At 39.9% G+C, this 27,893-nt stretch overlaps 1 protein-coding gene across 1 annotated transcript; it reads left to right on the forward strand.

The window, feature by feature from the left end:
* Positions 1–11,849: 11,849 nt before the first annotated feature.
* LOC122434293 (uncharacterized protein CXorf66 homolog) lies at positions 11,850–15,023 on the forward strand. The gene is made up of 3 exons (XM_043457479.1): positions 11,850–11,973; positions 12,653–12,809; positions 13,997–15,023. The coding sequence occupies exons 1-3, from the start codon at positions 11,886–11,888 to the stop codon at positions 14,838–14,840; spliced, it is 1,089 nt and encodes a 362-aa protein (XP_043313414.1). The 5' UTR covers positions 11,850–11,885; the 3' UTR covers positions 14,841–15,023.
* The last annotated feature ends 12,870 nt before the right edge of the window (positions 15,024–27,893 follow it).

Below are 27,893 nucleotides of genomic sequence, written 5' to 3' on the forward strand. Positions count from 1 at the left end.
TTAATCCCAAAGCATTTGTGATCCTTGCCCACATGAGGGCAGAACAGGCAAAGAATGGTGAAGTGGATACTCATCTGTCAGGATCTCCTTTGGAGGATGCTCAAGACCTAGAAAGTAATGAACTGCCAGTTCATTAATGTCGGTCACTAAATAAAATGAGACTGGACAGGCAGCTGAGATCAAAACAGCTTCCTGTCCTTTATGTGGCAAAACTAGAGCACAACAGGCACATGAGATTTAAACACCAACGATTTAAAGGTCAACAAGACATAATTTCTTGTTCTACAGATGTTTCCTTCTACAAGATCTCACCTGAGCTCTCATGGATATTGACATGCGTGTTTGTGAAGGCATTTGAAGGCACATATGCACACATGCTGTGAGCATGTGCAGGTGAGAAGATAAATGCACTGCACTGGCAGGGTAGTCTTGTGGGTAAGCACAGAGGAATTAGGAGGGGAAGTTGAGAACTTCCTCACTGGAAATGCTGAAACCTGCAATGACAGGGTGCACTGCCAAATGTGGGAAGGGTGCAATTTGAAATTTCAGTCGATGTTTGCCTTGACCTCATCACACCTTAGCAGCAGGCCCTGTACCACATAGGTGTGGCTTGGGGCTGATGTCCTAAGAACAAGCATGTGGGGCTTTGTCCCACTTTCCTTATTAATGGCCTGGGAACATCCATAGCAGAACTAAGGTGAAATGTGTCAAAAGAACAAATATCTTGAAATCATTCTGATCATAAAAGTGAATTTCATTTGATAGTTCTATCAGCTGTTAAGTCTGAAATGAGCCATATATTCGTAGGTCTAGACTTGAGCCAACACCAGCAAATGTAGTTTAAGGATAGCTTTTCAAAACGATAGTGTTGTGAGGACATAGTGAAAGAAGTGAACCTAGCTTCTGGAGTGGAAGCCCTCTTAAAATATCAGATGCAGTAGAGGACACGGCCCTCAACAGAAATGTAAAAACATACCTGGTTGAAAATATACACTATTCGTTTTCTAGATATTTCAGTTTTCTAGACCACTGTGTATTTAGAGAATACTCAAGCAATTCTTGCTTCTTAACAAAGTCTTCACAAGGAGTAGAAATCATCTATTCACAGCAAGAAGTTGCTGTTACCAACAGTAGAGTGTCCGAAAGTGTGCAAATCACATAATCTGGTAGAGAATGTATACCCCTCCAGAGACTTTCATTTTCAGGTAGAAAAACAAACCTGGTGTCACCTCCACATTCAGTTCAGTTCAGTTGCTCTGTCATGCCTGACTCTTTGCGACCCCATGAACCGCAGCATGCCAGGCCTCCCTGTCCATCACCAACTCTCAGAGTCCACCCGAACCCATGTCTATTGAGTCGATGATGCCATCCAACCATCTCATCCTCTGTCATCTCCTTCTCCTCCTGCCCTCAATCTTTCCAAGCATCAGGGTCTTTTCCAATGAGTCAGCTCTTTGTATCAGGTGGCCAAATTGTTGGAGTTTCAGCTTCAACAGCAGTCCTTCCAAGGAACACCCAGGACTGATCTCCTTTAGGATGGACTGGTTGGATCTCCTTGAAGTCCAGGGCACTGTCAGAAAAAGATCTATTTCTGCTTTACTGACTATGCCAAAGCCTTTGACTGTGTGGATCACAATAAACTGTGGAAAATTCTGAAAGAGATGGGCATACCAGACCACCTCACCTGCCTCTTGAGAAACCTATATGCATGTCAGGAAGCAAGAGTTAGAACTGGACATGGAACAACAGACTGGTTCCAAATAGGAAAAGGACTCTGTCAAGGCTGTATATTGTCACCCCGCTTATTTAACTTATATGCAGAGTACATCATGAGAAACGCTGGGCTGGAGGAAGCACAAGCTGGAATTAAGATTGCCAGGAGAAATATCAATAACCTCAGATATGCAGATGACACCACCCTATGGCAGAAAGAAAGTGAAGACGAACTAAAAAACCTCTTATGAAAGTGAAAGAGGAAAGTGAAAAAGTTGACTCAAAGCTCAACATTCAGAAAACTAAGATCATGGCATCTGGTCCCATCACCTCCTGGGAAATAGATAGGAAGACAGTGGAAACAGTGTCAGACTTTATTTTTTGGGGCTCCAAAATCACTGCAGATGGTGACAGCAGTCATGAAATTAAAAGACACTTACTCCTTGGAAGGAAAGTTATGACCAACCTAAATAGCATATTAAAAAGCAGAGACATTACTTTGCCAATAAAAGTCAATCTGGTCAAGGCTATGGTTTTTCCAGTGGTCATGTATGTATGTGAGAGTTGGACTGTGAAGAAAGTTGAGCGCCAAAGAATTGATGATTTTGAACTGTGGTGTTGGAGAAGACTCTTGAGGGTCCTTTGGACTGCAAGGAAATCCAACCAGTCCATCCTGAAGGAGCTAAGTCCTGGGTGTTCATTGGAAGGACTGATGCTGAAGCTGAAACCCCAGTACTTTGGCCACCTCATGTGAAGAGTTGACTGATTGGAAAAGACCCTGATGCTGGGAGGGATTGGGGGCAGGAGGAGAAGGGGACGACAGAGGATGAGATGGCTGGATGGCATCACCGACTCGATGGGCATGAGTTTGAGTGAACTCTGGGAGTTTGTGATGGACAGGGAGGCCTGGAGTGCTGTGATTCATGGGGTCGCAAAGAGTCAGACATGACTGAGCAACTGAACTGAACTGACTAAGACACCGCCAGGCCCGCTCACAGAACAAAGGACTGAGCAGAGCTAGCTGGCTGCAGACTGGCTGATCCCCGACCGGAGACAGGCAGTTGAGGGAAGCCAGAGCCGAAGGGGGCAGTTGTGGCCCCAGAAAGGCATCATCTACAAAACTGCAAGCAGGCTTCCTTGCTAACCAACACTTCTTAGGATTCTGGATGGTCGACATTCACCGGGAGGGTCAGAACCAGAGATCAACTCCCCAGAAGAGACACATGGCGCACCTGAGAAGGTGTGCCGGTTGTACACCCAGAAAACCGAGCAGCTGGGATGGGGGAGGCGATCAGCCACAGCCCCCAAATGGGAGCGACTGCACTTGCCAAGCACCTGGTCACCTGAGCTGCTCGGACCTGGGAAGGGCACAAAACGCAGGCTCAACCAAGTCTGCGCCTTTGTGGAGTACCCAAGAACCTGAACCTGAGGGCTTAGACCTGGGAAGTACATGCAACCCAGGGGCCCGTCTCAGACAGTTCCTGGCAGAGCAACCTAGAGCCTGAACAGTGTAGACTGGGAAAGTACACACGCCATGAACGGAGGCAAACCCAGGGTGGCGGAGACACTGCGAGCACTCCCCACACACGCCAGTGATATTTGTTTGCAGTGTTCCTCCCTCCCCACAGCACGACTGACAAGTGAGCCTAAAAAAGTGACCACCACCGCCCCCTTGTGTCAGGGCGGAAATTAGAGACTGAAGAGACCAGCAAACAGAAGCAGCTAAAATAAACAGAGGGAACCAATTTGGAAGTGGCAGGTGCAATAGATTAAAACACTGCAGTTAGCACCGACTACATAGGAAGGGCCTATAGATCTGGAGAACTATAAGCTGGATCAAGGAACTATCTGAAAATGAACTGACCCCACACTGTCCACAACAACACCAGAGAAAGTCCTAGATATATTTTTACTACTATCATTTTTAAATTTTTTTTCATTTTTAAGTCCTCTATTACTCCTTTAATTTTCATTTTTATAACCTACTATTACTTTGCAAAAAAAAAGGACCCTATCTTTAAAGCAAATTATATATATATATATATATATATATATATATAAATTTTATAATTCTTGTGACTTTGTTTTTTTCTTTAATATTGTATTTTTGATAATCTAACCTGTACTCTAGATTCTTAATCTTTGATTTTTGGTGTTTTTCTACCTTTAAGAACCCAATCTTCTGTATCCATTTTTACTTGGGAGCAAGATTAACGGCTTGATTGCTCTCTCCCCCCTTGGACTCTCCTTTTTCTCCACCAGGTCGCCTCTATCACCTTCCTCCCCCTTCTCTTCTCTACCCAACTCTGTGGATCTCTTTGTGTGTTCCAGGATGTGGAGAACACTTAGGGAACTGATCAGTGGCTGGATCTGTCTCTCTCCTTTTGATTCCCCCTTTTGTCCTCTTGGCCACCTCTGTCTCCTTCCTCCCTCTTCTCTGCGCTGTGTAACTTCGTGAACAGCTCTGAGGGATCCAGACTGAGTAGAGCACATAGGCAAGTGATTACTGGATAGCTTGCTTTCGCCCCTTTTGATTCCCCCTCTTCTCTTCCTGGTCACCTCTATCTCCCTCCTCCCTCTTCTCTTCTCCATGTAACTCTGTGTACCTCTCCGGGTGTCCCTCACTGTGGAGAAACTTTTCATCATTAACCTAGATGTCTTACCATCGGTGCTGTATAGATGGAGAAGTCTTGAGGCTACTGTAAGAATAAGACTGAAAATCAGAGGCAGGAGGCTTAAGTCCAAATCCTGGAAACACCAGAGAATTCCTGACTCCAGGGAACATTAATGGATAGGTGCTCACCAAACACTTCCATACCTACACTGAAACCAAGCACCACCCAAGGGCCAACAAACTTCAGAGCAAGACATACCATGCAAATTCTCCAGCAACACAGGAACATAGCCCTGAGCTTTAATATACAGGCTGCTCCAAGTCACACCAAACCCACTGACATCTCAAAACTCATTACTGGACACCTCATTGCACTCCAGAGAGAAGAAATCCAGCTCCATCCACCAGAACACCGACACAAGCTTCCCTAACCAGGAATCCTTGACAAGCCACCGATCCAACCCCACCCACAGCGAGGAATCTCCACAATAAAGAGGAACCACAAACTGCCAGAATACAGAAAGGCCACCCCAAACACAGCAATATAAACAAGATGAAAAGGCAGAGAAATACCCAGCAGCTAAAGGAACAGGATAAATGCCCATCAAACCAAACAAAAGAGGAAGAGATAGGGAATCTACCTGATAAAGAATTCCGAATAATGACAGTGAAAGTGATCCAAAATCTTGAAAACAAAATGGAGTTATAGATAAATAACGTGGAGACAAGGATCGAGAAGATGCAAGAAAGTTTTAACAAGGACTTAGAAGAAATAAAAAAAGAGTCAATATATAATGAGTAATGGAGTAAATGAGATCAAAAACATTCTGGAGGGATCCAACAGTAGAATAATGGGGGCAGAAGATAGGATAAGTGAGGTAGAAGATAGAATGGTAGAAATAAATGAAACAGAGAGGAAAAAAGAATTAAAAGAAATGAGGACAAACTTAGAGACGTCTGGGACAATGTTAAATGCCCCAACATTCGAATCATAGGAGTCCTAGAAGAAGAAGACAAAAAGAAAGACCATGAGAAAATACTTGAGGCGATAATAGTTGGAAACTTCCCTAAAATGGGGAAGGAAATAGTCACCCAAGTCCAAGAAATGCAGAGAGTCCCAAACAGGATAAACCCAAGGCAAAACACAGTAAGACACCTATTAATCAAATTAACAAAAATCCAACACAAAGATCAAATATTAAAAGCAGCAAGGGAAAAACAACAAATAACACACAAGGGGATTCCCATAAGGATAACAGCTGATCTTTCAATAGAAGCCTTTCAGGCCAGAAGTGAATGGCAGGACATACTTAAAGTGATGACTGAAAATAACCTACAGCCCAGATTACTGTACCCAGCAAGGATCTCATTCAAATATGAAGGAGAAATCAAAAGCTTTACAGACAAGCAAAAGCTGAGAGAATTCAGCACCACCAAACCAGCTCTCCAACAAACGGTAAAGGATTTTCTCTAGACAGGAAACACAGAAAGCGTGTATAAACATGATCCCATAACAACAAAGTAAGTGGCAATGGGATCATACTTATCAATAATTCTCTTAAATGTAAATGAGTTGAACGCCCCAACCAAAACACAAATACTGGCTGAATGGATACAAAAACAAGATCCCAGTATATGTTGTCTACAAGAGACCCACCTCAAAACAAAGGACACATACAGACTGAAAGTGAAGGGCTGGGAAAAGATATACCACGCAAATAGGGACCAAAAGAATGCAGGAGTAGCAATATTCATTTCAGATAAAATAGACTTTAAAACAAAGGCTGTGAAAAGACACAGAGAAGGACACTGCATAATGATCAAGGGATCAATCCAAAAAGAAGAAATAACAATTATAAATAAATACACACCCAACATAGGAGCACCGCAATATGTAAGACAAATGCTAACAAGTATGAAAGGGGAAATTAACAATAACACAATAATAGTGGGAGACTTTAATACCCCACTCACACCTATGGATAGATCAATTAAACAGAAAATTAACAAGGAAACACAAACTTTAAATGATACAATAGACCAGTTAGACCTAATTGATATCTATAGGACGTTTCACCCCAAAACAATGAATTTCACCTTTTTCTCAAGCACACACGGAACCTTCTCCAGGATAGATCACACCCTGGGCCATAAATCTAACCTTGGTAAATTCAAAAAAAGGAAATCATTCCAAGCATCTTTTCTGACCACAATGCAGTAAGATTAGATGTCAATTACAGGAGAAAAACTATTAAAAATTCAAACATATGGAGGCTGAACAACACGCTGCTGAATAACCAACACATCACAGAAGAAATCAAAAAAGAAATCAAAATATGCATAGAAACCAATGAAAATGAAAACACAACAACCCAAAACCTATGGGACACTGTAAAAGCAGTGCTAAGGGGATGGTTCACAGCAATACAGGGTTACCTCAAGAAACAAGAAACAAGTCAAATAAATAACCTAACTACACCTAAAGCAACTAGAAAAGGAAGAAATGATGAACCCCCGGGTTAGTAGAAGGAAAGAAGTTTTAAAAATTAGGGCAGAAATAAATGCAAAAGAAACAAGAGACCATAGCAAAAATCAACAAAGCCAAAAGCTGGTTCTTTGAGAAGTTAAATAAAATTGACAGACCATTAGCCAGACTCATCAAGAAACAAAGAGAGAAAAATCAAATTAACAAAATTAGAAATGAAAATGGAGAGATCACAACAGACAACACAGAAATACAAAGGATCATAAGAGACTACTATCAGTAAAACTATATGCCAATAAAATGGACAACTTGGAAGAAATGGACAAATTCTTAGAAAAGTACAACTTTCCAGAACTGAACCAGGAAGAAATAGAGAATCTTAACAGACCCATCACAGGCACGGAAATTGAAACTGTGATCAGAAATCTTCCAGCAAACAAAAGCCCAGGACCAGACGGCTTCACAGCGGAATTCTACCAAAAATTTAGAGAAGAGCTAACACCTATTCTACTCAAACTCTTCCAAGAAAATTGTAGAGGGAGGTGAACTTCCAAACTCATCCTATGAGGCCACAATCACCCTAATACCAAAACCTGACAAAGATGCCACAAAGAAAGAAAACTACAGGCCAATATCACTGATGAACATAGACACAAAAATCCTTAAGAAAATTCTAGCAAACAGAATCCAAAAACATATTAAATAGATCATACATCATGACCAAGTGGGCTTTATCCCATGGATGCAAGGATTCTTCAATATCCACAAACCAATGTAATACACCACATTAACAAATTTAAAAATAAAAACCATATGTTTATCTCAAAAGATGCAGAGAAAGCCTTTGACAAAATTCAACATACATTTATGATAGGAAAAAAACCCTCCAGAAAGCAAGAATAGAAGGAACATACCTCAACATAATAAAAGCTATATATGACAAATCCACAGCAAACATTATCCTCAATGGCAAAAAATTGAAAGCATTTCCCCTAAAGTCAGGAACACCACAAGAGTGCCCACTCTCACCACTACTATTCAACATAGTTTTGGAAGTCTTGGCCACAGCAATCAGAACAGAAAGAGAAATAAAAGGAATCCAGATTGGAAAAGAAGAAGTAAAACTCTCACTGTTTGCAGATGACATGATCCTCTACATAGAAAACCCTAAAGACTCCACCAGAAAAAATACTAGAGCTAATCAATGAATATAGTAAATTTGCAGGATATAAAATCAACACACAGAAGTCCCTTGCATTCCTATACACTAACAATGAGAAAACAGAAAGAGAAATTAAGGAAACAATTATATTCACCATTGCAATGAAAGGAATAAAATACTTAGGAATATATCTACCTAAAGAAGCAAAAGACTTATATATAGAAAACTATAAAACACTGGTGAAAGAAATCAAAGAGGACACAAATAGATGGAGAAATATACCGTGTTCATGGACCGGAAGAATCAGTATAGTGAAAATGAGTATACTACCCAAAGCCATCTATAGATTCAATGCAATCCCTATCAAGCTACCAACGGTATTTTTCACAGAACTAGAACAAATAATTTCACAAATTGTATGGAAATACAAAAAACCTCAAATAGCCAAAGCAATCTTGAGAAACAAGAATGGAACTGGAGGAATCAACCTGCCTGACTTCAGGCTCTACTACAAAGCCACAGTCATCAAGACAGTATGGTACTGGCACAAAGACAGAAATACGGATCAATGGAACAGAATAGAAAGCCCACAGATAAATCCATGCACCTATGGACACCTCATCTTTGACAAAAAAGGCATGAATATACAATGGAGAAAAGACAATCTCTCTAACAAGTGCTGCTGGGAAAACTGGTCAACTACTTGTAAAAGAATGAAACTACAACACTTTCTAACACCATGCACAAATATAGACTCAAAATGGATTAAAGATCTAAATGTAAGACCAGAAACTATAAAATTCCTAGAGGAGAACATAGGCAAAACACTCTCTGACATAAATCACAGCAGGATCCTCTATGACCCACCTCCCAGAATGTTGGAAATAAAAGCAAAAATAAACAAATGGGACCTAATTAAAATTAAAAGCTTTTGCACAACAAAGGAAACTATAAGCAAGGTGAAAAGACAGCCTTCAGAATGGGAGAAAATAATAGCAAATGAAGCAACTGACAAAGAATTAATCTCAAAAATATGCAAGCAACTCCTGCAGCTCAATTCCAGAAAAATAAATGACCCAATCAAAAAACAGGTCAAAGAACTAAACAGACATTTCTCCAAAGAGGACATACAGGTGGCTAACACACACATGAAAAGATGCTCAACATCACTCATTATCAGAGAAATGCCTATCAAAACCACAATGAGGTACCATTTCATGCCAGTCAGGATGGCTGCTATCCAAAAGTCTACAAGCAATAAATGCTGGAGACGGTGTGGAGAAAAGGGAACCCTCTTACAGTGTTGGTGGGAATGCAAACTAGTACAGCCACTATGGAGAACAGTGTGGAGATGCCTTTAAAAACTGGAAATAAAACTGCCATATGACCCAGCAATCCATCTGCTGGGCATACACACCAAAGAATCCAGAATTGAAAGAGACACTTGTACCCTAATGTTCATTGCAGCACTGTTTATAACAGCCAGGACATGGAAGCAACCTAGATGTTCATCAGCAGACGAATGGATAATAAAGCTGTGGTACATATACACAATGGAATATTACTCAGCTATTAAAAAGAATGCATTTGAATCAGTTCTAATGAGGTGGATGAAACTGGAGCCTATTATACAGAGTGAAGTAAGCCAGAAAGAAAAACACCAATACAGTATACTAATGCATACATATGGAATTTAGAAAGATGGTAATGATAACCCTGTATGCGAGACAGCAAAAGAGACATAAATGCATAGAACAGTCTTTTGGACTCTGTGGGAGAGGGCGAGGGTGGGATGATTTGGGAGAATGGCATTGAAACATGTATATTATCATATGTGAAACGAATCACCAGTCCAGGTTCGATGCCTGATATAGGGTGCTCAGGGCTGGTGCACTGGGATGACCCATACGGATGGGATGGGGAGGGATTTGGGAGGGGGATTCAGGATGGGGAACACATGTACACCCGTGGTGGATTCATGTCAATGTATGGCAAAACCAATACAATATTGTAAAGTAATTAGCCTCCAATTAAAATAAATTTATATTAAAAAAAGAAACATGTATATTACCATATGTAAAATAGATGACCAGTGCAAGTTCGATGCATCAAGCAGGGCACTCAAAACCAGTGCTCTGGACAACCGAGAGGGATGGAGTGGGAAGGGAGTTCAGATTGGTGGGGACACATGTACACCCAAGGCTGATTCATGTTGATGTATGGCAAAAACCACCACAATCTTGTAAAGTAACTACCGTTAAATTAAAATAAATAATTTTTTAAAAAATAAATAAATAAATAAAAATAAAAACCATAACACACAAAAACCCACCTCAGGTCAAGGGTCATCTCTTCCAGGACTCCCCACTTTGAAGAGATCGTTCTTTTGCATGATCTTGTGGCACTGGATCCTGTGACTTCACAGCCTACATATGACATTACACACCTTGTGTGCGTGCATGCTAAGTCACTTCAGTCGTGTCCAACGCTGTGTGACCCTATGTACTGCAGCCTGCCAGACTCCGCTGTCCATGGGATTCTCCAGACAGGAATACTGGGGTGGGTTGCTATGCCCCCACCCTCCAGGGGACCTTCCCAACTTAGGGATTGAACTCACATCTCTTACATCGGCAGGCGGGTTCTTTACCACTAGCGACACCTGGGAAGCCCATTATATACCCTGTGCTGTGCTGTGTTCTGCTCTGCTGCTGCTTAGTTGCTCAGTCATGTCCGACTCTGCAAACCAATGGACTGCAGCCCGCCATGCTCCTCTGTCCATGAGGATTCTCCAGGCAAGAATACTGGAGTGGGTTGCCATGTCCTCCTCCAGGGGATCTTCCCAACCCAGGGATTGAACCAGGTCTCCCACATTACAGGCGGATTCTTTACCATCTGAGCCACCTGGGAAGCCCAAGAATACTGGAATGGGTAGTCTATCCCTTCTCCAGGGGATCTTCCTGACCCAGGAATCAAACCTGGTTCTCCCGCATTACAGGCAGATTCTTCACCAGCTGAGCTACCAGGGAAGCCCCATTACATAACCTAGTGATTGGTTATTTACGTGTCTGTCTCTCCCTTTAGATTTCCAACTCTTAAAGGCAGGGACTGTGACTGTCTGAATGCTCATGCTTAACACAAAGCTTCCTGCCACATAGATCTCCAACACACTTTTGTTGAAGCAGTGAATCATCCTTGCTACTTCTCTCTCCTTCATGCCCTATGGCCTACGCTTCCTCAAGCCCTACCCACATCAAAATACTCCTCAAATGCATTGATTACTTTCCATCTTTACCACTCTGCTTCAAGCCACCATCCTCTATCAGGTGGACCTACATAACAGCCTTCTAATTGTCTAAATTACTTTAACCCCAGCAATCTAGTTCCCGTACAAGAGCCAGAGTGGTTTTTCTAAAATGGAGATCTCCTCATGTTACTCACTAGCCAGAAAGTCTTTAGTGGTACCCATTAAAAGTAGCTCAATAAAAAAGCTTGAGGGATATTCAAAATCTTAATTTTAGTAAGAAAACTTCCTACAAACTTATACCCCAGGATGATTTAACCCCTAAAACACATAAGAACTACTATAGCTCTGTAAGGTGCCTCCTTAACATTTAATAAAGAAAAATAGTTCTTCAGTATCTAGAGCTAACTCACTTTCTCTGCCTTCTGTGCTTAATAATGTCTCAAGCTTTTTGATTCAAATTTGGTTGAATATTTGATGTAATGGAGAAATAAAGGATTAAAAGTCTTTTCATAATATTTGTACCCAGGAGCTCATGTGTCCCCATGGTGAGATTATGCTGTCAGGATATGACATTCTATGATTATGATGTCATAGCCCCCTAAAACAAGCTGAGCCACGTTAAACCCAGCAGTTTCCTTCGGAGAGGAAACACAACAAGGTCCTGGACATGAATCTCTTCATTTATGTCCTCCTTTTATCAATTTGGACAAATAATTGTTTAGATAGGAATGAAAGCAATGGATCTGCTACTGCAGGTATGTCCCTAACCTTAAAAGCTAGAAATTATGATCTATTATTTTAAATATATTCAAGTACTTAATTAGACAAGCTAGCTGTGTTTAAGAAATCTGTTTATTCTACTTTACTATGAGTAGGTCTTTGAGAAATTCTAGGACAACATCTGAAAATTTTATTTCTGTGTAAAAATTCTAAACACAGAAACATGAAGAGTACAGCCATACTGTCCCTTTTCATTCCCCTTCCCCACCCAATCCACCAACCCCTGCCCCTCCCCCACCAGCCATACCAGAAAATTCTATGTGAATGAATCTAGCATAGTACCTAACACATAGTAGGTTTCAAGAACTGTATTCTCGTGTCCCATCCCTTTTCCCACCATACACATTCACACACACATCAACACTCAAGTACATTCACACACTCAAATACCTAGGTAATGGGCTGAACAAGCCACGATGTGGGTTAACCTAGGTAATTATACTGATTAGCCAGAGACAGCTCCCAGATTTGGCTTGTAGACTGTGGCTGGCTGGGGACATGATAGAGGGAGGAAAATGACAGTGGACACTTATCATGCATAAAGAAATAACTGATGATGAGATTTGACTTTGATCTATAGTAACAAACCCCCATCAAAATGGAAGCAAATTTGGTTACCAAGCACATATTCTCATGATACATTTTCTTTCATAGTAACTACACACGTTGAGTCCAAGCAGAGCAAACTGGAGGAATTAAGGCGACGTATCCTCATTACTGTAATTGGCGTCCTCATCATCGGCTATACAGTCACATGTTCCTGCTTTCTTCACTATACCTGTGATGGTGAGGAAGCCCATAACGCAGCCAAGTAAGTCTTAACACCTTTGAATAAAAGTACAAGGTTGGGGGGAGGCACACGTTCTTCACTATACTCTATAACTGTGAGAGTGAGGAAGTCCCCAAAGCAGCAACATTAAGTTGCTTTTTGAACTTTTGAACTAACAATACACAGTGGCGGGGTGTAGGGGTGAGGTGAGGGGGTTAGTGCACACGTGCATGAGCGACTGTACCTACAATCGCATGCGTGCACACACGTAGGCGAGTTCACTGTTATTTTGTTACTTAACACTAACTTTAGACTTCGGAAGAGCTACCAACATCTTGTGGGTTGGATATGTTCACTTAAATGAAACTCTTAGATTATCTCAAGTACATTATCAACTTCAGCCAAAACTATCTCCCATTCAGGGTTCAGTTGAGCCCCAGGCTGCTAATTTCATTATAAGTTGAGTCTATGAAAAGACGGAATGACTATCTAAATAAGACAGAATCAAAATCTTCTCAGGGGAGAAGGAGTTGGGTCTCTGCATTCCAAAGATAGTAACGCATTTTGGTTAATCTATCATTTTAAGATGTGATAACATGAAAAATTTGTAACTGTGTTCAGTGATCCTAGTCCCTGCCTTTAATATAGGAGGATTAGGCTGGCACTGATATACTGGGTCCCTAAAAATTTCCCAATCCAAGGACTGGTGACTGAAATATACCACTGTTCTATTCCTTTGATTTTAGAGTAATCTTGTGAGGATTAATATGTATGGTTACAAAACTTGATGGTGTAAATATGATAGGAAAACAATGAACTTGGTCTAAAGACTTGTTTATGTGACAGGTTGTGACATTTGTGCCTCAGTTGCATATCAACTTGTGACTTTTTTTATAAAAAGTTTAATTTCTGGAATAAATAAATTCTCTCTCTCTCTCTCAACAGTAGATTTGAAACAAGTTTGTGTCATTGCATATATAGGCTATATGGTTATCCACTGTGGTTGAAACAGCAAAATTAAGAAAAAGAAAAATCATTCAACATGAGTTCGAATCTGTAACCTGAGTCATGGTTTTCTCCACACTCCAGTTCTTACTGTGTTCAATTTTCCTGCTAGAGCCAAAAAAAGACCAGAAGTCTAAATTGATACAATAGCCCATATTTTCTGGTAACAGCAATTTTACTCTTCTGATTTAAATTGTCACATTCTAAATCCTCTGTATTTTCAGGGTCAAGAAGGATGATATCACCATCAAAGCATCCACATCATCAAAAATATCATTTACTGGCTCCAAGTCACCGACTGCTGGCCTGGGTGATCCAGAAAAACAATCCATGGTATCCAGTATAGATAAGTCATTTGGGCCCTCAAGTCCACAAAAAGCCTCTGTTCCTTCAAGTGCCAAAAAGTCAGTCAGGCGCTCGAGTCAACAAAACCCATCCAAGCCATCAAATCCCAAAAAAGTGTTAGGATCACCCCCGCAGGAAAAGTTGCATAGAACACGTAGTCCAAAAAAGGCACATAGGCGGGCTCATGCCCATAAGCTAGTCAGTCAGGTCAGTCCATCCTATCCAAAGAAAGCCACCAAGCCAACTTGGCCATCAAGTCTACAGTGTCAGGTCAAGCCAACCAAAACTCCTCTACTCTATTCAAAGAATCAAAGCTTCCCTGAGCAATCCAGTGTAGAGAAACTGACCAAACGCCAGAGATATCTTAAACCAAAATGCCCAACTAGTGCAGGTAGGGCAGAAATATTATCTAGGCCTCAACCAGTGAAGTTTTGTCGATGCTACAAGGAAAAATGCCTCGTTTGCAGAGCTGTTTCTGAGCCATTCATCACTCATATTTCAGAAACAAATATAAAGCATGTTCCAGTTCCACTTTTTTCACGTGAATTGAAGCACTTTTACAAGTCATATAAAAAGAAACCCAGATACATCACACTGTATGGCAACATGGGTGACAGTGATGTCACAACATATAACAGTGATGCTGACAGTGACAGGGAGGTGACTATACTTTGTGATATAAAATGCAAGGAAGACATCTATAGAAACTCCCGATATAATTAAGGGATCAAAAAATAAACAACCACCCATGCAGAAGAAGCAAACTTCTATGAACTATTATATGCTCACCATATTTAAGAACCTGGTAAAGGAAAACTCCACTTGGTATCACTATTGAGATTAGACTTATATTCATCTTGAGGCAATTTACTTGAAAAATAGTAAATAAATGTGTGACATAACAACTGATTGTATTGTAATTATTATTGTATTTTAGAGGTATAAATCTCTTTTGGAGGTATCTTAGATCTGCTTGGGCAAATTCTGGGAGATGGTGAGGGACAGGGAAACCTGGTGTGCTGCAGTCCATGGGGTTGCAAAGAGTTGGATATGACTTGACGACTGAACAACAACATAGATCTGATCACTTGGATGGGCTTCCCAGCTGGTACAGTCGTAAAGAATTCACCTGCCAACGCAGGATACATGGGTTCCATCCCTGGGTTGGGAAGATCCTTTGGAGGAGGAAATAGCAACCCACTCCAGTACTCTTGCCTGGGAAATTCCATGGACAGAGGAGACTGAAGGGCTACAGTCGATGGGGTCAAAAAGAGTTGGACACAGGCACACACTTGGATGGGAAACATAGTCACACACACACACACACACACACACACACACACACACATATAGAAAGGTATTGCAAGATGGGTACCCTGGGCTGCTCTTTCCCTTGGATTAGCCCTCAATTGAAGTCTCAACCCAACTATTTTTTAATTTTGACATACTGTGCTCAGTTTAAGACTGTCTTTCTGTGGTGCCCAGTGCATGGCGGAAATGGCTCTGTGTGCTTGGTCCTGGTTGAACTGGGGAAATTCCTGATAGTCATTATCTTTTTAAAAAAATATTTATTTCACCATGCTGGTTCTTAGTTTTGGCATGCAAACTATTGGCTGTGGCTTGTGATTCCCTGACCAGGAATAGAACCCAGGCCCCCTGCACTGGGAGTGTGGAGTTTTAGCCACTGGACCATCAGGGAAGTCCCAATAGTCATTTCTAATACCACTGCCTCTGATGACTGCTACCAAACAAAGTAGGGATCCAGGCTCCAGCCCCCACTCTCAAGGTTTTTGATTCTTTTTGTTATCCTTCAAGATGATAAAAAGAGTTTGCCCTGTTGTGTATTCTCAGAATGGCCCAGATAGAGATCTGATATCTACCCATTTTCTTCACAGGATACCTTCTTACTCAGGATCAGGAGGGCTGGGAGGCCAGGGGAAAACCTTGGAGTTATATTTTCTAACTTCCTCACTGATGAGAGGTTATCCTTGCCCACTTCTGAGAGCATGGTTCAGAAAAACAGAGAAAATCCTGGAGTCACAGCCTATATTCTAGTACAGTGGTCAGTCCCCTGTCACATCCAGCAGGATCAGTTAAATTCCATAGCTGGCATATATTGAATGTGTACTACTTGCCAGACATTGTACTAGTCCCTTTATGTCCAGAATATCTGAAGGCCACCTTCCCCTCAATTTTACTGATTTAGCAAAAGGACTCACAAGACTCAAAAGCAGATTATAGTCATGGCTGAGGTTTATTAGAGCAAGAATATACAAACCAAGAGCAACAAGAAAAAGACGTCTTTTCAGGTAAATCAGACAGGTTGGACATGTGCTTTTGAGTAATTGCCCCTCCGGGGCCACCTAGGGCATGCTCTCTTCTCTAGCAATAAACTAGAGGCATGTGTGCAACTTGGCTCTGCTCAGGGAAGCCTCAGCATCTGAGGTTTTTATTGAGAACAGGTCCTATAGGTACATCATGCTCCATGACCAGCCATGCCAAGTGAAACTCAGGATCCCAACAATGACACCAGATGCACATTATCGATAGTGATGTTTGTGCAAAGCAATCAGGTGAACAAAACATGATCATCAACCAATTAACATTAGAACATTCCCCCAGGGTTGGCCAACAGTCAACTCATGGTTTCCAGTTCCCTTGACATACAAGGATCAAACAACCAGATCTTCTGTGTTAACACTTTTCTCACATTCACATATTTGATTTAATCCCCAACAGTTCCCTATCATATGGAGTATTATATGAGTTAACTGATGCTCTGTAATGTATAGTAAGGCCACATCTAGCAACTGATTGAATCAAGATATGAATCTATGATTGACATAAATTCAAATTTTCATTATGCTGTACTGCCTTCTCACTTTCATTTTCTAGGGTATCTGCTTATTCTCAGATCACCCAGTCTACTGGTATCAACAAAATCCTTACTTGACTTTTAATCAATCTGGACCATCCTCCTAACCAACCAGGAGCATATAAATATGTCTTGAGTTCATTCAGATCTGACTTTCTCATAACCTCTGCCTCTACTGGTAGTATCCTGGTGGGGTCTGTAAGGTCATCATGAAATTCACAGATGGCACAATGTATAAAAGTTTTAAGAGGTGGAAAACGCATTTGAAAAGCATTGTGGTAGCTACAGACTTGATTTCCTACTTTTATGACACTTTTTGTAAAGATAAACTGCAAAGGGTTAGAACAATTCTGGGATAGCCTGGTCTTTTTAAAATTCACAAATAGAAGCAAAAGTTCTGATCAAATTTTTATGGTTTAGTATCAGTAAGTTGAAACAAAAAGGTAGAAGGAGTATGAATGAACGCCCATATAAGCATTGCCCGGATTCAACAATTATCATCACATGGCCAATGTTGTTTCATTTAAACTACTATCCATTGCCCTCCCATTTATATCTCAAAACAATAATAAATTTTAAAAATACATAACACAATACTCCACAGGGTCACAAAGAGTTGGATATAACTGAGTGACTGAACTGAACTGAAACACAATACTATTATCTCATATAAAACTTCATAAAACTCCTTAATATAAATTATCCAGTCAGGATGCAAATTTCCTCCATTCGCCTCATTTCTTTTAATGGTTTCTTTGTTCAGATGATGTTCACCAGCATTTGACAGCATCTCAGTCTAAATTTTTTAAAAATTAAAATTTCATTGGGTAATCTGGCTTCATATTATAAGATGATTTTGGATTTTATCTGAGCTATCACTAGCCTGGAAAAGAGCCAACGTCAAAACTGCATAGTTTTTCAGCTTAAATTCAACTTGGTTCAGTTCAGCTCAGTCGCTCAGTCAGTCCGACTCTTTGCGACCCCATGGATCGCAGCACGCCGGGCCTCCCTGTCCATCACCAACTCCTGGAGTTTACTCAAATTCATGTCCATCGAGTCGGTGAGGCCATCCTGCCATCTCATTCTCTGTCGTCCTCTTCTCCTCCTGCCCTCAATCCCTCCCAGCATCAGGGTCTTTTCCAATGAGTCAACTCTTCACATGAGGTGGCCAAAGTATTGGAGTTTCAGCTTCAGGATCAGTCCTTCCAATGAACACCCAGGACTGATCTCCTTTAGTATGGACTGGTTGGATCTCCTAGCAGTCCAAGGGACTCTCAAGAGTCTTCTCCAACACCACAGTTCAAAAGCATCAATTTTTCAGTGCTCAGCTTTCTTCACAGTCCAACTCTCACATCCATACATGGCCACGGGAAAAACCATAGGCTTGACTAGATGGGCCTTTCTTGGCAAAGTAATGTCTCTGCTTTTTAATATGCTATCAAGGTTGGTCGGCAAAACCAAATCTTCTAAGCTCTCTTCTCTTTACCATTCTTAAGCTAAAGACTTGTAATATTTTAAAGGCTGGAAATATTAATATCTAATTTTTTTTTGCAAAAAAAGTAATAATTTTTTACCAGTGAAAGCTTCCACAAGTTAATACCTAAAATAACTCATATCACTTCAAAGGATAGTCTTTGGCATTTCTTGGAAATGTCCTGGTTTATGTAAGAGCACTCTGAATCTCTATTTCCTAGCCTTCTTGCAGCATTGTTTTATCCGTCATGATGCCTTTCTGCTGTCTGGCTCCATTTTTATTTTTTTTATCTTTTTTCCATTTATTTTATTAGTTGGAGGCGGGAGGGGGGATCGGGATGGGGAACACACTGCTCCCTTTTTATATTTCCCTGTTCAGCAAGTGTCAGGGCTGTATTTCAGTCAGTCCTGGGCTTCCTTACATTTCTGTCCACCAGGGGTCGCTGTGAAGCCAGTTTCAAACGTGGTCCTTCCCTCTAAGACCATTCGCGCTGTCTTTCCCTTTAACCCGCATTCCTTACCTTCATCTCCAAAACTCATATCTTGTTCCTGGCTGTGGAACTAAAATCGTTAGCTCTTCAGTCGTGTCCAACTCTTTCTGACTCCGTGGACTGTAGCCCACCATGCTTCTCTATCCACGGAATTCTCCAGGCAAGAATACTGGAGTAGGCAGTCATTCCTTTCTCTAGGGGATCTTCCAGACCCAGGGATCCAACTCAGGTCTCCTGCATTGCAGGCACATTCTTTACCATCTGAGCTACCAGGGAAGCTCTGGGGTCACAGAGAGTCAGACACGACTGAGTGACTAACACAACAATAACAATGGAACTGAAATTAATTATATTCTACTCCTTTTATTCAATAAGTTCAGTTCACTTCAGTCGCTCAGACCTGTCCAACTCTTTGCTGACCCCTTGGACTGCAGCACGCCAGGATTGCCTGTCCACCACCAAATCCAGGAGCTTACTCAAAGTCATGTCCATCGAATGGGTGATTCCATCCAACCGTCTCATTCTCTGTCGTCCCCTTCTCCTCCCGCCTTCAATCTTGCCTAGCATCAGAGTCTTTTCATGAGTCAGTTCTTCGCATCAGGTGGCCAACATATTGGAGCTTCAGCTTCAGTATCAGTCCTTCCAAGGAATATTCAGGACTGATTTCCTTTAGGATTGACTGGTTAGATCTCCTTGACTGGTTGAATCTCACTTTATTCAATAAAGTGCTTTCTAAAAACCTATCACTTAAAAAAAGTGCAAAAATGCAGATTTCAAACATTTCCAACATAGATTTCTACATGAAATTCTATAAGCATGGAAGTTAACACAACATTGTAAATCAACTTTATAAACTTCAATAAAATTTTTAAAAATTAAACTTTTAAAATTAAAAAAATTAAGAAATTATATAAACAATGGAATATTACTCAGCTATAAAAGGAATGCATTTGAGTCCATTCTAATGAGGTGGATGAATCTTGAGCTTATTATACAGAGTGAAGTAAGTCAGAAAGAGAAAGACAAATACTGTATAGTAACACATATATGTGGAATCTAGAAAGATGGTACTGATGATCCTACGTGCAGGGCAGCAAAGGAGACACAGATGTAAAGAACAGACTTTTGGACTCAGTGGGAGAAGGAGAGGGTGGGATGATTTGAGAGAACAGCATTGAAACATATACATTACCATAAGTAAAATTGATAGCCAGTGTGAGTTTGCTGTATGAAGCAGGGCCAGGGCACCCAAAGCAGGTGCTCTGTGACAACCTGGAGGGATGGGGTGGGGTGGGGGCTGGGAGGGGGGTTCAGGAGGGAAGGGACACAAGTATACCTATGGCCGATTCATGTTGATGTATGACAACCATCGCAATATTGTAAAGTATTTATTCTCCAATTAAAATAAATACATACATTTTTTAAAAAGAAATTATATAAACATGTAGCTGAAAGAATACTTTGAGATCCTCTCTTCTAGATCCCCACCTCCTGTGGGGAGAAGGGGCTATGAAGAGCTGAAGGAATGTTCATTCAGCAAGAAGACCACGTTTTACCGGGCTACCAGGGTTGAGGACCCTAGCTCGCGGTGGCATGTGCCTGGTTGGCAGATCTTTAAGTGGCCACAGAGAAGTCATACACCAGATGAGGGATATTTAAAAGTCTTCAGTTTTATCGACTCTCAAAATCCTCAGGTCCCTGCCACATCGTGAAATTCCTAAGAATTGGAAGCAACAAAGGAAGGGAACTAGAAGTAGGAAGAAAGCTTTCTGAGAGCTTCAGTCAAACATCTCTTAAAGGCAACCTATATACACCCCTCAATTATTCCTCTGCTGTTGCAACCTTATTAAACAAGGGTTAATCATGATTAATTAGCTTTGCAATTATACATGTAATACACAGAAAGGGCCGTCTTTGAAATAAGCAAGGGCTAATAGTAGCTTACATCTAACAACTTTAAGCTAGTGCTACTTGAGAATAATTCTACTTGGAATTATTCCCTGATGTGTCTGAGTCAAAATAACACGTTGAAAAGACAGCTGAAGGAGATGAAGAAATAAATTGCTGTAAATCTGTTGTATATAATTGTTTTACTTTGAAAAGTAAGATATAGGAACTATATAGTCATTGTTCTCTGAATAGTTGAAATATGCTGATTAAAAAAAATCTGTAGATATCTTCTATCATCAAACTATTTCCTTAGTTACCAATTTTCCTAACAATATGAACTATTTTTAAATCCATATTAACATTAGCAAAAGGCTGGAAATGTAAGTTGGTACAGCCACTGTGGAAAAAGTAAGGCAGTTCCTCAGAAAACTAAAAATTGAATTACCAAATGATCCAGCAATCTCACTCTGGGGCATATATCTGGACAAAATCAAAATTCCAAAAGATACATTATATCCTTATGTTCACAGCAGCGTTATTCACAATAGCCAAGACATGGAAATAAATCTAAATGCCCATCAACAGAGGAATGGATAAATATGTGGTCCATATATATGATGGAATACTACTCAGTCATAAAAAGAATGAAATAATGTCATTTGCAGCAACATGGATGCAACTAGAGATTATCACACTAAGTGAAATAAGTTAGAAAGAGAAAGGCAAATGCCATATGATATCACTTATATGTAGAATCTAAATTATGAAACAAATAAACCTATCTATGAAACAAACTGATGGGCATGGAAAACAGATGGGTGGTTGCCAAGGGAGAGGGGATTGAGGGGTGGACGTTAGCAGATGTAAGCTTTTATATATAGAATGGATAAGCAACAAGGTCTTATTGTATAGCACAGAGATATATCCTATGGTAAACCAAAATGGAAAAGAATACATTAAAAATGAATGTATGTATGTATATATATATATATATGTAAAACTGAATCACTTTGCTGTACAGCAGTAATTAACACATTGCAAATCAACTATACTACAATTTAAAAATTTTTTTAGAATTACCAAAAGGCAGGTAATCACAAAGAAGAAAAGAAGAAACAAAGGCTTATGCGAATGAATGGCTGGAATCGTTAGTCCTGAAAAGACTGAATGGACTGTATCTATCCTATCTACACCTTCTCTGCCAGTTTGTAAAATAAAAAAATCAATGTCTAATTGTGGGACTTCCCTGGTGGTCCAGTGGCTAAGACTCTGCACTCATAATGCAGGTTTGATCCTTGGTCAAGGAAGTAGATCCCACACGTGGCAACTAAGTGTTCACATGCTACAACTAAAGATCCCAAGTGCCACAAAGATCCCACGTGCCACAACTGAGACCAGGCACAGCCAAATAAATGAGTGAAAATGTCCAATTGTGTGGCTGTCAATCAGAACAATCAAACATGACTGACACCAAATGTTCATAGCAGACCTATTTACAATAGCTAAGATATAGAAATAATCCAAGTGCCCATCAATAAACTATTTGCTTAAGAATAAGTGGTATATATATATTCGATGGAATATTACTCTGGCATAAAAAAGAATGAAATAATGCTATCTGGCAGCAACATGGAAGGACCTACAGGTTATCATACTAAGTGAACTGAGAAAGAGGAAGACAACATCATATGATGTCACCTACATGAGGAATCTAAAAACTGATAGAAATGAACTTATTTACAAAACAGACACAGATTCACAGATATACAAAACAAACTTATGGTTACCAAAGGGGAAAGGAAAGGGGGGAAATTAGGACTTTGGTATTAGCTAATACAAATTACTATACATAAAATAGATGTTATAAGGGTTACAATAGAGCACAGGGAATTATACCCAATACCTTATAAGAACCAATAATGGAAAAGAACCTGGAAATATATATATTAAATATATCAATGAACTTGCTGTACACCTGAAACTAATACAAAGTTGTAAATCAAGTATACTTCAATTTAAAAAAAAAAAGAATGTGATTGAGCTACTGACCTTCAATTTCCACATGTTTATGTAAATAAAAAAGCACCCACAGCAAAATGAAATAAAATTCTAAAGTACCAAAGGACTAATGGAAGATATTATAAATTAGTAACAATGAAGATATGAAGGTAGTCAACTCTTGATATTTGCTCACAAAAGGACTATATCACTGTTACATAAACAAGTCTCTTTCATAAACCTTAGTTTCACTGAACAAACAGTGAAGACAAAGTGAAATTGTCAAAAATAAACCCTTTTTTAAAAAAAGATTTTCTCATCATGTTTAATGGGAAACAGCTAAAATGTCATGAAAAGAGTGCAGTAGGGAAACATTTACTATTTATCTTTCAGATCATATACTTTTTCTTCAAAATCTGCACAGATTCTCATGATGTTTTCAAAAATAGGTCCTGATACAGATTTGACTCAACTGTAGATCCTAGAGGAAACACTCTTTAGGATCCAGATTTAAATTCAGCAGCAGATTGTTCTAGTTCTCTAGTTATATTCTTTTGCAACTCCCACTGCATCTTGTTATTTGAAGGGCGTGGAATTGAGACAGAAAACACTACATTTGCTCTTGGAGTAAGATTTCTAGAAAGAAAGAAAGTCGCTCAGTTGTGTCCGACTCTTTGCAACCTCATGGACTGTAGACTGCCAGGCTCCTGGGATTTTCCAGGCAAGAATACTGGAGTGGGTTGCCATTTCCTTCTCCAGGGGATCTTCCTGATCCAGGGATCGAACCTGGGTCTCCCACACTGCAGGCAGACTCTTTACCATCTGAGCCACCAGGGAAGCCCAGAGTAAGATTTCTATTGAGCACTAAACTACTATTGAATTGCCAACACAAGGGGGCTCCAGGACTGGCCTCGTGGTAAGAGGGCTGAGTCAAGATCTGTTCTGCTCTTTCTCCACCACAAGTGGGCTGCTGATATCTACCAGCCTGTCATTAGTCTTGTCTAGTTTATTTGCCAGTGACTTTCTAATGTCTAGTTCTACTAGGTAGAGTGGCTTATATTTTTCCAATCTGCTCTATTAGAATCTTCTTGAAAAGTTTTCGCCTAGGAGAGTTCAGATTCCAAGTCTTTAATTCTGAGTTCCATCTGACTTCTTATTGAAGCGTTATTCTTCTCTCGTAACTGCTCTAAGTTTCCTTGAGCTGCGGCTTGTATTTTCATAGATAATAATTTGTGTTGAAGAACTTGATTTTTTGCATTCAGGTGCAGACATTCTGAAGATGCAGCTTCCAGCTCTGCTGAAAGATCATCAGTCTGACTTGTGAGTTGACATAATTTCTTAGTTCAATCCTGTACCTCATCGTCTAAGTCAGCATGATAACATGACGTGGACTCCAGTGAAGCCTCCGACATAGACTGCATTTTTAGGGTATCAGCCAGTTTTTGCTGAAATTGTCTCACAACTGCTATGGCAATCTGCATCATCAGATTTTTGCAGCTGCTGCCACCAGAGGTCCCGGGCCACCCAGGTTCCCAGTCCCGACTTTCCTTGGGCAGTGCGAGCCCCAGCAGAAAAATAAAGTTTTCTATGCCAATCTCTTGAGGTTACTTACAGGAAAAAAATAAGAACATACTGCAAGTCACTTAAAATTAAAATGGTGTGAGGTAAGCTATTTCTGGAGCCATATACCAATTACTAGACTCATGGATTGTCAGAAAACCAGTCTTGGCTACTAAACACAAATTTAAGCTACTTTTCTTTTCTCATTACTGTTACATGCATGAAATCATGTAAGTCTGATACAGATTTATTGTGTTCTAGAACTTTCAACCACTTTTATACTGTAGCCAGCCTCCCAAGAACACCTCCCCCATTCATTAACTAAGTACTGGATGTTGGACTAGAGGGAAAAAAATATTTTTTCGTGACCATAACATCCCATGGGTCCTCCACATATGCCAGATTTTGTGGTTTACTTTAGTGGTTTTTCAGGGGCATTTGGTGGATGCCACCAAAATTTAAAAAAATAAACAATTGATGTTTCAGCAAACCAGCTTGTGGTAATTTATCATGGTAGCCCTTGAAACTAATACAGTTGGGTAAAGTCTACAGTTGCCTTAAAAATAGCTAAGACCAAATAATGGAAAAATAATAGGGGAGTGTTAGGGAGGAAGTGTCCTTTCACACCTTATCCCCACAGGAAAAGCAGTGACTAATCTGACTGTACACAGTTAAACTGCATCAGGCCACATATCATGAGTTCATAAGGTCACTATCTTGAAAGGTGATTGTGTTTGCTATGCTCTCTTTGTCTATGCTATACCAGCAAAGGTCTGTCTAATTAAAGCTGTTTTATCCAGTAGTCATGTATCAATGTCAGAGCTGGATCATAAGGAAAGCTGAGCACCAAAGAACTGATGCTTTTGAACTGTGGTGTTGGAGAAGACTCTTAAGCATCCCTAGGACTGTAAGAAGATCAAACCAGTCAATCCTAAAGGAAATCAACCCTGAATATTCATTTTAAGGACTGACACTGAAGCTGAAGCTCCAATACTTTGGCCACCTGATGCGAAGAACTGACTCATTAGAAAAGACCCTGATGCTGGGAAAGATCGAAGGCAGGAGGAGAAGGGGATGACAGAGGATGAGATGCTGGGATGGCATTACCAGCTCCATGGAAGTGAGTTTGAGCAAGCTCCAAGAGATGGTGAAGGACAGGGAAGCCTGGTATGCTGCTGTCCATGGGGTCGCAAAGAGTCGGACACAACTGAGTGACTGAACAACAACATTTGTATATAGATTTTTTTGACCCTGCAGTGTGGCTTGTGGGATCTTCGTTCCCCAATCAGGGATGGAACAGTGAAAACACTGAGTCCTAACCACTGGACCGACAGGGAATTCCCATTTGTTTAGACTATTTATTTATTGTCCTGTATCTGTGGAATTTGTAGTGATATGATTTTGCTCACCCATTTGTGTCGGTTGTCTCTTCTCTCCCTTTTCTTGATAAATCTGGCTAGAGGTCTATCAGTTTTATTGATCTTCACCAGCAGCATTTGGTTTCATTGGCTTTTTCTCTCTGGTTTTGGTTTTTCATTTATGTCTGCTCCAATCTTTATAATTTTGTTTCCTGTCCCTCTGCTGAGTTTAATTTCTTCTTTTTCTAGTTTCTTAAGATGGGAGCAGAGGTTACTACCTTGAGATCATTCTCCTTTTCAAACTTAGGCATTTAGTGCTATGAATTTCCCCCAAGCCCTGCTTTAAGAGCATCCCACTAATTCTGTTATGCTGTGGCTTCATTTTCATTCATTTCAAAATACTTTCCAAACTATCTTCTGATATCTTTTGTTGACCCGTGGACTATCTAGAAACATGTCATTTAGTTCCCAAATATATGGGGGTTTTCAAGTGATTTATTTGTTATTGATCTTTAATTTAATTCCATTGTTGCCAGACTGTGGTTTAAATTACTTTAAATATCAACATGAATCAGCCATGTTTGACAGAAAGCAACAAAATTCTGTAAATCAATTATCCTTCAATTAGAAAATAACTAAATAAATCTTAAAAAAATGCAAGTGGAAAAAGTTTAAAAAAATTATTTTAAGTATGTTGAGACATCTTATGGCACAGCATATGTTCTATGTGAGTAGATGTTCCATAGACACTTGAAAAAAATGTATATTCTAAGGTGAGAGGTGGGACGGAGTCTCAAGAGGGAGGGGACATATGTATACCTGTTGCAGATTCATGTTGATGTATGGCAGAAATCAACAGAACATTATAAAGAAATTATCCTCCAATTAAAAATAAGCAATTAAAAAATATATAGATATATATTCTTCTGTTGTTGGGTAGTGTCTTCCACAAATGCCAGTTAGGTCAAATTGGTTCATTTGTTGTTGATGTTGTTTAATCACTAAATCATGTTCAACTTTTTTTGCAACCCCATGGCCTGTTGCCCACCAGGCTCCTCTGTCCCTGGATTTCCCAGGGAAGGATACTAGAATGGGTTGCCATTTCCTTCTCCAGGGGATCTTTCCAACCTAGGGATCGAACCCCAGTCTCCTGCCTTAGCAGAAAGATTTTTTTACCACTGAGCCACCAGGGAAGCCCAAATTGGTTCATACTGCACTTTAATTCTTCTATAAGCTTTCAGATTTTCCACCCAACTGTTCCATCAATATCCATAACCGAGAGATAAGTGTTGAAATTTCCCACCATAATTTTATTTCTCCTTGCTATTCCTTTGGTTTTTCTGCATACATTTTGGAGCTGTGTTTTTCAGCACATAAATGTTTAGATTATTATCTCCCCTTGATAAACTGGCCTTTTATTATTACAAAACAACTTTATTTAACTGTAGTGCAATTCTTTGCTCTAAAATCTACTTTGATATTAATATAAGCATCCCAGCTTTCATTTGACTATTGCTATCGTGGCATATTTTATTCCATTGTTATATTTTCATCTATTTTTGGCTGTTATTATATTTAAAGTCGGTTTCTTGTGAAAAGAATGCAACTGGGCCTTCTTTTTTCTTTTTATTTCCCGATCTAATATGGCAATCTGTGCCTTTAATTGAGGGATTTAGACCATTTTAATTTAACGTGACCACTGGTATGGTTAAATTCAATTGTGTCATTTTTCTTGACTTCTTATTTTCCCATTTGTACTCTTTTCTCTTTTTCATCATTTTCTGGCTTATTTTGGATTTTGTATGAGTATAGTTTATCTCCTCTGTTAGCTTATTACCTATAACTCTTTGTTCCGCTATTTCAAGGATTGTCTCTGGATTTTTTTTTTTTTTTTGCTTTTTTTTTTATTAGTTGGGGCTAATTACTTCACAACAAAAGTACAAGAACAAGACTTTGAACTCTGTTCTCAGGATTAAGTTTACATGTAACCTTATCACAAATCTACCTAAAACTTGATATTATACTACTTTCAACACAACATAGTAAAAGAATCACTGCAACAGATACTTTTGATTCTCCTCTCCTGGCCTTTTGTGCTATGCTTGCCGGAACCATACTTCTCCATATGTGA

This window comes from Cervus canadensis, chromosome X (genome assembly GCF_019320065.1).
Source record: "Cervus canadensis isolate Bull #8, Minnesota chromosome X, ASM1932006v1, whole genome shotgun sequence".
Classification (NCBI taxonomy): domain Eukaryota; kingdom Metazoa; phylum Chordata; class Mammalia; order Artiodactyla; family Cervidae; genus Cervus; species Cervus canadensis.

Bases quoted from the DNA above. Each gene is read 5' to 3' on its own strand.
- LOC122434293 (XM_043457479.1), top strand. From the start codon at position 11,886: ATGAATCTCTTCATTTATGTCCTCCTTTTATCAATTTGGACAAATAAT. The intron at 11,974-12,652 runs GTATGTCCCTAA...TTTCTTTCATAG, and splicing joins CAATGGATCTGCTACTGCAG to TAACTACACACGTTGAGTCC. The intron at 12,810-13,996 runs GTAAGTCTTAAC...CTGTATTTTCAG, and splicing joins GAAGCCCATAACGCAGCCAA to GGTCAAGAAGGATGATATCA.